The sequence below is a fragment of the Eptatretus burgeri genome, chromosome 13, assembly GCF_056783735.1.
Source record: "Eptatretus burgeri isolate ZD-2024b chromosome 13, Ebu_testis_v1, whole genome shotgun sequence".
NCBI classification, from domain to species: Eukaryota; Metazoa; Chordata; class Myxini; order Myxiniformes; family Myxinidae; genus Eptatretus; species Eptatretus burgeri.
The window spans coordinates 19,460,622-19,475,134 of record NC_140973.1 but is presented as its reverse complement, the minus strand read 5'-3'; the positions used below and the strand labels follow the sequence as shown (position 1 = coordinate 19,475,134).

At 44.2% G+C, this 14,513-nt stretch overlaps 1 protein-coding gene and 1 pseudogene across 4 annotated transcripts in view; both read right to left on the bottom strand.

The window, feature by feature from the left end:
* ASPG (asparaginase) overlaps nt 1–14,513 on the bottom strand; it is a 96,106-nt gene that overhangs the window by 64,920 nt on the left and 16,673 nt on the right. For all 4 annotated transcript variants that reach the window (XM_085851520.1, XM_085851518.1, XM_085851521.1 and 1 more), the window contains 3 exons: nt 12,564–12,689; nt 3,229–3,312; nt 1,477–1,603 (listed from right to left, as the gene is read on the bottom strand). In XM_085851520.1, coding sequence (XP_085707646.1) covers nt 1,477–1,603; nt 3,229–3,312; nt 12,564–12,689 — 337 coding nt within the window. The remainder of the gene's footprint in view (nt 1–1,476; nt 1,604–3,228; nt 3,313–12,563; nt 12,690–14,513) is intronic.
* LOC147013998 (signal recognition particle RNA) lies at nt 6,661–6,799 on the bottom strand (annotated as a pseudogene).

Genomic DNA, 14,513 nt, shown 5'->3' with positions numbered 1-14,513 from the left:
ACAGTCTATCCAGACTAGTGTGTACGATTCATATCTGAAGAATGCAATGAATCAACATACCCTCCATGTTCAAAGGACTTCACCCAGCCTCACGACCTATTTCATCAAGACTATCATTACCTTCAAAAAGAATGGCATCATGCAAACAACTCAATCACCTCCAAGTTACACAACATGTTGACTTGGGCATAAATGCTGCCCCCTCATCAGAGCTGAATTGGAATACTGAAATACTCCACAGTCTACATAGTAGGTGAACCATCCACACTGGGACTGCCGCGGATTAAAGAGAAGGCTAACCATCAACTCAGGGCATCTTGAGATAGCCACAAATGCCACCAATGGGCAATGCCCAACACACATACCATAAGAGGATAAAGAAAATATTTTCATGCAGGATAAGGATACAAGAAAATGTCAATGTGCTTTTAGATTAGTTTATTAAACACTAGCCAAACCCACGCTCTGCACGAAGTTTCGAAAGTGAGGGTCGTTTGGACGTCAATATATCCAGTGTTCACAGTGTGATTTATCAAATTTCTTTGTGTACAATGTTCCTTGTCACATTTTTTGTTCGGCCAGGCATTCCGAGGGCGTGGATCCCCGGTAGCCGAGACCGTGTAGTTACTTAGGTACATTGGATCTAGACAAAATAACCCTACACCACGCGGTCGAGATATTGGCGTTCCACGGTCAGTTAAACGACCCGCTGGCTGGCGGAGTTATCCGAGCGATGGCCTACAATTCCAGGGAGTCTGGTGGGCGACGACGAACCTTCCCCACCTAGTGGTCATTCTCGCCACCGACCCCTGGCCCGCAACAATATGATGCTGCCACCACCATGCTTCACAGTCAGGATAGTGTTCTTTGGGTGATGTCCTGTGTTGGGTTTGTGCCAAACGTAATGTTTTTAATTTGGGCCAAAAATTTCCATTTGGTTTTGTCAGACCACAAAACTTTTTGCCACATGGCTTCAGAATCTCCAATGTGATTTTTGCTGATTTCATTCTGAAATAATCAGAATCACTACAATTTAACACAGGTGGAGGCCAATTAACTGATTGTGTGATTTTGAAGGTGATTGGTTACACCTGAGCTAATTAGCAATTGCTATTATAAGGGGGGTGGACACTAATCCAACCAAGATATTCTAGTTTTGTATTTTTTATTAATTTTCTAAAATTTGTCGAATTTGGTTTTCACTTAGAAGTTTTGGGTTACGACGTGTAAATAAAGGTGGAAAATGTCTAAATTAATTAATGCAATTTAAATCCAGGGTATAAGGCAACAAAAGGTGAAATTTTTGAAAGGGGGTGTAGACTTCCTATAAGCACTGTATAAATAAACACAGTAAATAGCATTAGAAACTTTGAGTCCCAGAATTTTGAGTTAAATGCTCTAATGGAAATGCCAACCAGGCCTGCACATGATGGAAGAGGCCACACACCCACTGTGCACATTTGGTGGTCATCATACCTGTAATGTTGACTTCAGCATTAATGAGGGGAGGAAGGTTCGGAGACAGGAAGGCCTTGAAGCGACCGGAGTCGACTTTTGTGACTCGATTACCACGATACAGCTTATGGTGGAAGTAAAGCCCCACCTGATGAGTTAAACGAGGGGGTGCAGAACAGAAAATAAACATCAAAAGAAGGAAAGTCTGATATAATAGTTCAGGAATCATAAAAGTGGGTCCAAAGAATTCCAAATAACCATGTACAAAATCAAATTCCATCAACTATGATTGAATTTTTAAATGAATAAATCGATAAAGTATGGAGAGTTTAGAAACCAGGTTTGTTTCCCCGTTTCATACTTTTCAACCACAGGTAAAAAAAAGTTACACAGAAATGGTGAAGAACACACACAGTTAGCGAGGATTGGACCTTTTTATGCAGCTTTAATGGAAATCAAGTTATGATCATATCTGCAATATATACACTGATGAGCCAAAACATTATGACCACTGACAGGTGAAGTGAATAACATTGATTATTTTGTTACAGTGGCACCTGTCAAGGGGAGTGATATATTAGGCAGCAAGTGAACAGTCAGTTCTTGAAGTTGATGTGTTGGATGCAGGACAAATGGGTAGGAGTAAAGACCTAAGTGACTTTGACAAGGGCCAAATTGTTATGGCCAGACGAACGGGCCAGAGAATCTCTGAAACGGCAAGGCTTGTGGGGTGCTCCCGGTCAGCAGTGGTGAGTACCTACCGACAGTGGTCCGAGGAGGGACAAACCACAAACCAGTGACAGGGTGTTGGGCACCCAAGGCTCATCGATGCACAAGGGCAATGAAGGCTATCCCATCTGGTCCGAACCGACAGAAGGTCTACTGTGGCACAAGTCACAGAAAATCTAAAAATATGGTCACGGGAGGAATGTGTCACAATCCACAGTGCATCGCACCCTGCTGCGTTTGGGGCTGCGTAGCCGCAGACTGGTCAGAGTGCCCATGATGACCCCTATCCACCGTTGAAAGCGCCTACAATGGGCACGGAAGTGTCAGCACTGGACCTTGGAGCAGTGGAAGAAGGTCGCCTGGTCCGATGTCCTGTTTTCTTTTAGATCCCATGGATGGCTGTGTACGTGTGCACCGTTTACCTGGGAAAGTGATGGCACCAGGATGCACTGTGGGAAGACGACAAACTGGTGGAGGGAGTGCGATGCTCTGGGCAATGTTCTGCTGGGAAACCCTAGGTCTGGCCATTCATGTGGACGTCAACTTGACACGGGTCACCGACCTAAACATCGTTGCAGACCAGGTACACACCTCCATCACAATGGTATTCCCTTATGGCAGTGGCCTCTTTCAGCAGGATAATGCGCCCTGCCACACTGCACACATTATTCGGGAATGGTTTGAGCAACATGATGAAGTGTTCACGGTGTTGCCCTGACCTCCAAATTCTCCAGATCTCAATCCGATTGAGCATCTGTGGGATGTGGTGGACCGACAAGTCCGATCCATGGCGGCTCCACTTCGCAACTTACAGGACTTGAAGGATCTGCTGCTAATGTTTTGGTGCTAGATACCACAGGACACCTTCAGGGGTCTTGTTGAGTCCATGGCTCGGCGTGTCGGCGCTGTTTTGGCGGTACACGAGGACCAACAGCATATTAGACAGGTGGTCATAATGTTTAGGCTCATCGGTGTATATCACATAAAGGCAAGCAGGTTGCTGAAAAAGAAGAACACGAGTTACGTCAGAGTGTGCTTACAAACCTCAGGGATGACAAAGTGGCCTGCAATGAGAAGAGCTCCAAGCAGATTATCTCGTCCATCACTGCGCATTTCCGAGATTGGAACCTGCAGCCACGTGCACACAATACAGGAACATCAACCAATGGTGTGACCTCATGGTCACTTTCACATGAACCTTATCAAGATGGAATTACCTTTAGGCAAATGTACACAATTAAGTGTTTATCAAGTGGTGGCGACCAAGAGGAAACACTACAGGTAAAATTATAATCTTGACCAGCTATAAACTGTCATCCCAGCGTTTCACAGGCAAGGCGAGGCATCAATGTGTGCGCCTTCCCGAGGATGGATGTTAAGCTGGTGTCCCATCTGCTGGTAATAGTTGGTGAACGTTAAATATCCCACGGTGTCCTTTGTGAAGAGTAGGCGAGCTATCACCGGCACTATTAACAATTACAAATTCCTGCCCTGTGGTGTGGTGGTGGTTTCCCACAGGACAGGTGTACACGTCTAGTGCTGTAGTAAGGTGAGCTGTGGTTTACCACTCCTTGCTTTCAGCTACGGCCGCCAGATAGCTCTGTGAGCGAAAAGAAGGCCGAGTGTGCAAGTCCTTCCTTCTGGTACATAGGCTCTACCCTTGCCAAGACTCCAGACTACCTCCTTGTGGTGCACCACGGCAACAGTGCTCTTGAGGGCACTGGCTAAATGTCTGGAGCATCTCGGAGTAAGTTGCTACCCTCGAGGTGTGGTGTGGATGGTTCTCAGATATGAGGACATGCTTTTGTACTCTCCAATCCAACTAGGGCAGGTGGAGCACTTTAGCCTTGATAGGCAGTCCACCTAGGAGAAGGAAACTGATTGCAAATCCCCCTGCTGCCTTGCAGGGTATGTCTCTTTCAACAAAAGCTTGGTCCACAGCTGATATTGTTGCGGCGTCAGGAAGGGCATCCGGCCACAAAAACATGCCTCAAGTATGCCTTTTGGCAAAATGGGGACCTGAGTTGTGTGCTTCCCCATCTGGTTTAGTTACTGCGATGACACTGGGCAGTGTTGCTGCATTGTCCAGAGGGTACAGAGTGTGTGTTTTAACAGGTTGGCACTTCCTGTCTGACAGTACAGGAGCCCGAAACCAGTTGTAGTGTACTGGAAGGCTGCTCCATCAGTAGGCGAATAATAGCCCATCCATGTTACGCATGGATGGGTGTCCCTGAAGTGGGCTGGGTGAGTCACCCACGAGGCCACTGGACTGCTGATGTTATGACATCAGGTCACGTTAGTGCACTGATGTCTGGGGTTGCTGTGGCAGATACCATGGAGGATGGCTGTTATACTCAGGTTCCCTCTCACTTTCTTTTTCTTTGAAATATATGGCTGTACAGTGTACAAATTACAAATGGGAGCAAACCTGTCATGCATAAAGCACCCACTCGGCATGACAAGATAGGTGTTGCTCGTCTGAATGTTGGTACTCTGCGTGGTAGAGCTGGTGAGACAGCAGAAACTTTGAGCCGCAGAAGAGGTGGCACCTGACTTCAAACGTGCCATTTGGGCAGGTAAACAAATGACTCCAGTTGGAGCGGAAAAGTTAGTTTATGGGGATACATCTCTGGAACGTGTAGATAAATTCTGGTGCTTTGGTGATATGATTAGTGCAGGTGGTGGTGTGGAGGCAGCAGTGAATGCAAGAATTAGAAGTGGCTGGAGGAAGTTTAGGGAGTTGTTACCTCCTATTGACATCGAGAGGGACCAATCTCTGATTAAAGGGAAAACTTTATACAGCTTGCGTTAGAAGCGTGATGATGTGTGGCAGTGAAACATGGGTGATCAAAAAGGAGGATGAACGGAGGTGTGAATGAAATGAAATGAGAATGGTGAGGTGGATGTGTGATGTGACACTGAAGGAGAGGAAATCAAATGTGAGATTAAGAGATAGGTTAGGTAGTTAGGTATAGAAAGCATTAGTGAGGTTATGCGTAGAGGTCGGTTGAGATTGTTTGGACATGTGGAAAGGATGTGGTCAGGTAGTTGTGTGAGGAGGTGTATAAATATGAATGTGAATGGAAGGAGAGCGAGAGGCCACCTGAGGAAAACATGGGATGTGTTGATGAGAGACGATCTTAGAACGAAAGGCCAAACAAGAGGGCAAGCAAAGTATCGTGCATCCTGGAAAGCAGCCATTAGGTGAACCACGGCTTACACATGCAAGCATGGAAACGGCCGTAAAACGATGATGATGATGATGATGATGATGATGATGATGATGATGATGATGATGATGATGATGATGATGCCCAACTTTCTGCATCAGAGAGGGGACCCGTCTAGGTATTAACCCGAGCCAAGAAACTGTTTCAGCAGAACCGACGTTCTGTATGGAGCATGGTACTTGATGATAAAGATGAATAAAGTATATGTTTATGAAATTCAGATCTGAAAGACAGAATGCTTAATTTCCAAATGGACAAGAGAGGTTATGATCACAAAGCTGCCTCAGCACCATAAAACCTGGGTGTTCAATCAAGCTGACTGGCAGGGACTGAAAGCTGACCTCTCATGTCAAGACTGGTCCTTCATTTCCACCTTGCCTCAAGTCAATACTCTCTGGGATTCTTCCACACAAGCTTGCTTTCCCTTATGCACATATTTATACCATCTCGTCTGCAGTTATCATACCCATCCTCTCACCCCTGGTACTCAGAATCCTGTGCTGAAAAAGTTGCCTTGAAACAACTTGCATTCTTCTTTTCCCAAAATGCAAATCCGACCAAAGGCAACCTCAAATAATTCCACAAAGCCTGGAACAAGTGTGTGTTCACTCTCAGGAAAGCCAGAAAACAACATCTGACCAACCTCAAGGCTGAACTCTCAAACATGTTTCCTTATTCAAAGACCTGCTGGTGCCTTGGCAAGTGTGTCTTTGGTGGATGCGTACATACATGGGGAGCATGCACTACAGGGCATCGCTGCATCCACTCCAGCGGCCTCCATCTGGCCATCCCCCAGGCAGATGCCTGGCCCATTCGCATCTCTTTGGGTTGAGACATTACAGGCATCCACCCGAAGGGACCACCTCATGTTAACCCGAGAGACCGCCCTCTGGTGGTGGACAACACGACACCTCAGCACCACCCCGCCACACACTTCTTCGTGTGTTTTTTATGGAGTAAAGTGTATTTATGGTGGCCGGAGTGAAAATATCCACTGCAGGAGGACATCTGCAGATGCAGTTGGGCACCAGATATGGAGGGCTGTTGGCTCACAAGGAGCTTCTCTGCCCTTTGACATGTTTTGTTTTTAGTCCTGCTGGTTGTCCATATCTGTAAACCCTCCTCATCGGGAGGACCTGGTGGGGAGCACCAGTTTAGTCTCCAACACTCGACCATGACCAGGTTAGTCCAGGTTTGACATGATACAGGTAGAAAATCACAGATCTGATCTGGCCTCACCTGACAATCTGGGTTGGGTGTCACTGTACTGACCAGGCTGCTCTGTACAGTCTTGCACGGCGCAGTGCAGAGCTCCCATCCTTAAGCGACCCCCCAACCCAAGCTTCCAAGTAGCCGGATTACAGTCGCGCGCCACTACACCCAGCATCTGGCCAGAATCTGGTGCACGCTCCCCCTGCATCCCTTCCCTCACGTAAAATGGCACCGCATCTCACTGCTTGTAAAAAGGCCGAATGATTAAAATTCTGTTTGCTTCCAAATTTGTGTACCCAACCTCTCACTCCATAAACTGAACCTCTCGTATCCAACTGCTTCTGGAGGTTGGGGTTCAGAAAAGTTGATTGTCATGTGGCTACAAATGAACATAATAATCACAAAATTACACTTTGATTGGTTTTTGGCTCTGTGACAAATTCGAAACCTCGTCGCTCAAATCCTGGAAAGAGTTCAAAAGATTTCTGCATTTGGTTTCTTGTTAATAAATGTGGGTTCAGCATCAGGTAACTCTGAGAAATCCATCATACATCAATTGGTGTGTTTGTTGTACAACAGAAAAAATCTAACAAGTTTAAATGAGCTTTAGAAGTGTCGATTGACAACAAAATGACTACAAGAGCCATTAGAAATAAGTTAAATTCATACCATGGAGTGTTAGGCCTAGGTCACATTTGCCACGGCGGCCGTGGGGTCTCCAAAATCTGCGGCCACTCGCAATTCTACGGCGGTCGCAGTATTTCCACGGTCACACAATGTAGCAGTCACATATGTTTTTATTTTTCGGGTAGCTGCACGGCGTGTTTATAAATTGTGGAGACCGAAAACGTGGGGTTGCCGTACGGTCTTTGATTTGATGTCGCACGGTGACCTTAGGGCGTCCCTGCGGTGGCAATATAATTTTCAAGGCAGACGCAAGGAGACCTCAAGGTGCCCGCAAGGCGACCGCAGGGGGGCTTAAGGCGAACGTGCGGCCAGACGGACGGTAACGAGTGGGTATATATACCAGTCCTTTTTTTTACTGAAATAAAAATATACCAGTATATACAACTGAAGATACTATAACTATAATATACCGTGGTCCCCCAGAATCTGAACGGCCAAACTGTTTGAACAAATTGGAATCCGAACAATTTTTTCAAGAAAGTTTGGCCCTAAAAACCCAATACATTTTTAAAAAAAACTGAACACAACGTAGTGTTCATGTTTGTTCACGTGTCTCCCCCACCTGTTCGACCCGCATCTTCGTGCTTTGTTCATTCAGTTCGTCGGTGGAAGTACTCAGTCACATTTGCTCTACGGCGAGGATAAGGCGGCCGTACGCCCTCTGAACTGACAAACGTGTGGCGGCCACAGAGAAACTGAGGTGGCCTCAGGGTGGCCCTACGCCGTTTGGCTATATTTTACAGGCCGTAGTGGCGCCGTGGAATTATAACTTTTTCATTTCTACGCTCGCCGTAGCAATTCGACAAAGCCAAGCTATGACGTAGATGTGTTCCACGTCGACCGTACGTGGGGCGTACGGTGGGCTTGCGTTTACCGTGCGGCTGCCGTCAGCTCTTCTCAATGAAAAATGAATTTTCCCAACCCCCAAAAAAATTACGGCACCCCCACGTTTTCGGTCTCCACAATTTATAAACACGCCGTGCGGCGGCCCGAAAAATAAAAACGTGTGACTGTGGAAATACTGTGGCCGCTTTACAATTGCGAGTGTCCGTACATTTTGTAGACCCTCCGGGCGCCGAGCCAAATGTGACTTAGGCCTTACCTAGTGTTCTCACCTTCATTTTTTTTTTTTTAATCATCTTGTGTTTTAATTGTTAACAAAAAAAGCAATCCGATCACGTGGTGTGACGGACTGTTGGGCAAGGATTGAATTTCACAGCAAAACCGGTTGTAATTTTTAATATCCATGATTACGTTAGCCCGTGGCCGGCGTAGGGGAACCGTGCGTCGACCTTGCGTTGCCCACAGGTAGTCACACAGACCGCAAGGCCACCGCACGGCGACCGTGTAAATAGTGCGGCCACCGTAATTTTGGGGGGGTTGGGAAAATTCATTTTTTATTGAGAAGAGCTTACGGCAGCCGCACGGAAAACGCAAGCCCACCGCACGCCCTATGTACAGTCGACGTGGAACACATCTACGTCATAGCTTGGCTTTGTCAAATTGCTACGGCGAACGTATAAATGAAAAAAAGTTATAACTCCGCGATTTCATTCCACGGCGACCCTACGGCCTGTAAAATATAGCCAAACGGCGTAGGGCCACCCTGAGGCCACCTCAGTTTCTCTGTGGCCGCCGCACGTTTCTGTCAATTCAGAGGGCGTACGGCCGCCGTATCCTCGCCGTAGAACAAATGTGACTGAGGCCTAAGCGAGCTGTATTCACCATGAAAGAGGAAAGCATTGCTTAAGAGGGAGTTATCAGTTTCTAACAAACACCCAGAATGCGATTTATTTTCCCACTGCAAAACAAAAAACACTTGCAAGGTGAGGTGTCATTCACTTCCAATCCACAGGGGGCTACTGCAGACCGTAGGTGCCTTGTGAACTACAACTAAAACTTATTCAAAGGAAATAAAATAGCATTTAAGTTGCTTTAAATTTATTTATTTATTTATTTTTTTAATTTATTTTTTTATCAAACTTGTTTTTAGGGGTTGCAAATGAATGGAATTTTCCATTGATAGGTAACCCTCTGGGTGGGTACCAAGATTGCCTGGCAAACGCCGGCTGCAAGACTATTGTGTGTGTGTGTGTGTGCCTCCAATAAAAGAAAAAATTCTCTGAAACTGTTTGTCCGATCGGTGTGAAACTAACCTAGGAGGGACTACCCATAAAGAATATTTTACTGACAGCTCTGACATGGCAAGTTACATGGTATGACAGCCATATTGGATTAAAAGAAAAACCAGAGTTGGTGTCAAAGCCACCCAATGCTCGCCTGTTTATACATTTATCGTTTTTAAAAGACGAGTCTAATAATTAATATTTTTTTTATAAAGCATTGCAGTGAAGTATAATTATAAAGCAATATATGTATTTGTATATTGTAATCAGTAACAAGAGCGCAAGTAAGCACAATATGCGCCCTAACAAGAAGGTATATACAAAATTGTGCTACCACATGGAAAACAGCATCCTGGTTGCCATGGCAACCACTTTAGATGACGAACGTACGTCGCTACACACCGTCTTGACATTCTGTACCTATGTACCAAATATGAAACGTGAAAGTTGAAAACTTTGGGAGTTAGAGTGCGGACAGGAACGGATGGAAAACAGCATCCTGGTTGCCATGGCAACCACTTTAGATGAAGAACATATGTCGAGACACACCGTCTCCACAGTCTGTACCTATGTACCAAATATGAAACGTGAAAGTTGAAAACTTTGGGAGTTAGAGTGCGGACAGGAACGTACGGATAGACAGACAGACAGACGACTGGTATCACATAATACGCCCCGATATATATATATATATATATATATATATATATATATATATATATATATATATATATATATATATATATATATATACACATATACATATACATACATACATGAGCCTGGTGTTGGCTTAGTGGTTGGGGTGGTGGCTTGGGATCCTAGGGTCCTGAGTTCAAGCCCTGTTGGGCCACTGAATTAATACACCAGGGGGTTGACTCAGCCTGTCATCCTTCCGAGGTCGGCAAAGTGAGTACCAGTGTACTGGGTAGGTGTATACCCCGGTTAAAATAGGTGTACCATATCCCTGTGTCGTAAGAGGCGACCAGGGTTGCGTCAGGAAGGGCATCCGGCGTAAAACATGTGCCAAATCACAATGCGCATCATACGGATGATCCGCTGTGGCGACCCCGAACCCGAAGAAGAAGAAGAAGATATAGATATAGATATAGATATAGATATAGATATATAGATATATATATATATATATATATATATATATATATATATATATATATATATATATATACATATATACATATACACACACACACATCGGGCGTATAAAAAAGTGTGGTAGATAAAAACATTAGAAAGGAAACTAGAGGGGGAGCACTCGGGAGAGTGCAAAACCTCTGCTGCCAATACTGCTGGGTCACTCAAGTGAACCTTATATCTTATTCATTAAATATGATGTCAACAGTGCTGACAGAGTTATAGTTCTTTTCTCCAACATTTATTTTTTTTGTGGGGGGGGGGGGGTTGGAAATCACTTAAAACATGTAGAAATGCAAAAATAAGATATCGAAATTTTGTTGAAAAAAAAAAGTTGCAAAATTTTTTCTTTTTTTCTAACAATTTTTTTTTGGGGGGAGGGGAGGGGTTGTAAATCACTTAAAACGTGTAGAAATGCAAAAAAAAATTCTCTCAATTTTTTTTTGAGGGGGGGGGGACCAAGTCCAAAATCTAATGGCATGATCCTTGGACCATACCTAACCCCCCACCAAGTTTCGTTGAAATCCGTCGAGGAGTTTTTCCGTAATACAAAAAATTTAACATTTTCATGCTCACGCTGACGCTCACACCGGGGGTATCGCTATAGCTCTCTGTTCTTCGAACAGGCGAGCTAAAAATTGGACATCATCTTTAAAGGGCAGGTTTTGGGTCGCTGATGACGTCGCATGATTCGAAGGTTGTAAGCACATTAATAAACGTGGGGTATTTATTTTCTTACACTTGAAACTCAAAATATGCTAAAATTAACTTTTAAGTCAAAACTTTTGTCAGTGATCGAAAAACAGACCGGAAGTTACCGAAGATGCTATGACGTCACGTTCTCCGAAAACTTCGTGAACATTCGGAAACAGCGTGTAAACAATGGCGAGATGCGAATCAGAGAGTGATTTCAGCGGCGATGAAAGAGCGTTTTCATTCCGATATTGCAGAGGACGAGTCGGAGGATGATGGGAATTTATACTATGGAGTTTCTGGCCCTGAGCCATATAAATTTGAGCCACTTGCAAGTGCCAGAAAACGGCCTATTTCGTGTACAAGTGGCAGGACTGACTGTCCGGCAGTTCACACTGACAGACTCCACCAGACAGATTGGTTTGTAGATTTTCATTTTCTTGTTCGATGCATAAAATAATGTAAAGTTTGATTCGTCTTTGACTTGATATAATAACTTTTTAACCCTCTAGTAGCCTGGTGTTGGCTTAGTGGTTGGGGTGGTGGCTTGGGATCCTAGGGTCCTGAGTTCAAGCCCTGTTGGCCACTGAATTAAAATGCACCAGGAGGTTGACTCAGCCTATCATCCTTCCGAGGTCGGCAAAATGAGCATCAGTGTACTGGTAAGGGGGACTACACCCTTCTATAATGTATGTATGTGTATGTGTATGTGTGTGTGTGTGTGTGTGTGTGTGTGTGTGTGTGTGTGTGTGTGTGTGTGTGTGTGTGTGTATATCTGCAATTTTCAAAACTGCAATGGCTGTGGTAAGATATAAACCACATATAATGATATTAAACGGATTGGAGCATCAGCGGCATAGCCACGTCCCAACCAATGATGCAACCAGCAGCCACAGGCTGCACTCGATAGAGAGAGAGAGGGAGCTTGTGCTATGATGACCAACTTATGGTTGTTTGCCTGTACTCTATCCTTTTTAAATACTGAGCGTCAAGCAAAGAAGCAGCACATATCAATTTTTAAGTATTTGGTTTGATTCGGTCAAGGTTCGAACAGTCAACCTTCCAGACTCAAAGTGGACCCTCTAATCATTACACCGAGTCTGGTATTGTAATGAAGTGGAATTGCACAAGTCTCTGAGGGGAAACATGAAGTAGCCAAAAAAAATTGCTTTCAATTTCCTCATCCACGATAATTCCTCAAATCCAACAGCTTTAGGGTTTTCAGCATGACGTGCACTTTGTTTTGCGAATGAGCCCACACACATTGAGCACCCACCTGTGATCCGGTCAGGATGACTGGCTTTCCCTGGTGTTCACACATGAAGGACAGTGCGGAAGCTGTGTAGGCCATTGTGTCTGTGCCGTGTAGAACAACAAAGCCATCGTAATCCTCATAATGTTCCTGCAAATGATGGAAACACAAACCACAAACCGCAATCACGGCCTTGGTCAACATTTCAAATTGAACGTCTATTTAATGTTTCTTTCCTTAAAGATTGTAACATAATTCCTTAAGAAGTTCCTCTGTTTCTCACACGAGCAAATGACCCCTCGTTGTGGATGGATTAATTTATTTATCCAGAAGTAGTACATTTTACTTGGACTTGTAATACCGCTGCCCCCACTCCTGCCTCTCCCACCCACCCCACACCCTAACCCATCGGGAGTGATGCTATGACAAACATATTTATATAGAGAGAATTGGGGTGCCCCCTCACCCTGAGAACCCTGGAGACGATTTTTTTTAAATGACTCCGAAAGGCCTAAAACTTTACTCAGCAAACCTCAAGTACAACAACCAATTTTCAATTAATTCCGTCCATTTTTTTAAAGACTTGTAGCAACCATCCAAAAATATAATACAGGCTTTAAAGCCAAAATGCACCCTTGTTTCATGATCAAAGGGGGAACTGTTGACATCATCACTTGTCATTTATGGGGAACAATAGTTATTTGCCTAATATTACAATGTGGCGTCAACTAATCGATACAAAATCAATTCCATTCATTAATGCAAAATCGGATCCATTGTTTGATTTTAACTATACAAAATAGGTATACACACACACACACACACACACACACACACACACACACACACACACACACACACACACACACACACACACACACACACACACACACACACACACACACACACACAACCGGTCAAAAGTTTTAGAACACCCCCATTTTTCCAGTTTTTTCTGAAATTTAAGCAGTTCAAGTCCAGTGAATAACCTGAAATGGTACAAAGCTAAGTGGTAAACTGCCAGAGGTTAAAAAAAAAAGAAGTTTAGGTTACCAAAAACTGAAAAATAATGTAAATTTCAGAGTTGTTAAAAAAGGCCCTTTTCAGGGAACAAGTAATGCGTTAGCAACTGCAGCTGTTCTGCAGCAAAGGAAGTAAATTAAGCCTTGGAAGTTGATGCAAACAATTCCTAGAGGTGTCCCAACATTTGTTGATTAGTTTCAAACCCTCTGTCCGTATAAAAGCCGTGTTGGAACAGACTGTGTTGCTACACCCTCTGAAGCATTATTTGGACAATATTGCACTGCAGGAAGTAGTATATTGCTATCATAATGGCGAGAAAAAGACAATCAACAAAGGAAGACAGACCATGAAAAAAATATTTTAAAAAAATCAATTCCCGATTCAGTCAAGTACTCTTCGGGAGAATTTGATCAATGCAAACAACCTCAGCGGAATAGTTCGCTGGAGCTATCTTTTTTTTTTTTTTTTTTTTTAAATCAACCACTGTCACAACGGGAACCCAACGGGTTCACGGGTCATCTTGTAACCCTAAAAAGTGTAAGTCTTTCCTTTAGAGAAATTGCAAACAAAGCCAAGGTGTCAATGAGTACAGTTTCCTTCACCATCAAAAGGCACTTGGAAACTGGAGGAAACTCTGACAGGAAGAGGTCTGGCAGACCCAAAGCCACAACACAATCAGAAGACAAGTTTCTGAGAGTCAACAGCTTGCGTGATAGGTGACTCGCAGGACAGCAGCCTGAAGCACAGCTTAACACTGGTTGAAGGAAGGAAGTCTCAATTTCAACTGTGAAGAGAAGACTATGAGCTGCAGGTTTGACAAGTAGAGTCGCAGTAAGAAAGCCATTGCTAAGATGGCAAAATAAGAAAAAGAGGCTTTCCTGGGCCATGAAGCATCACCAGTGGACTACTCATAACTGGAAGAAGGTCTTATGGACCGATGAATCAAAATTT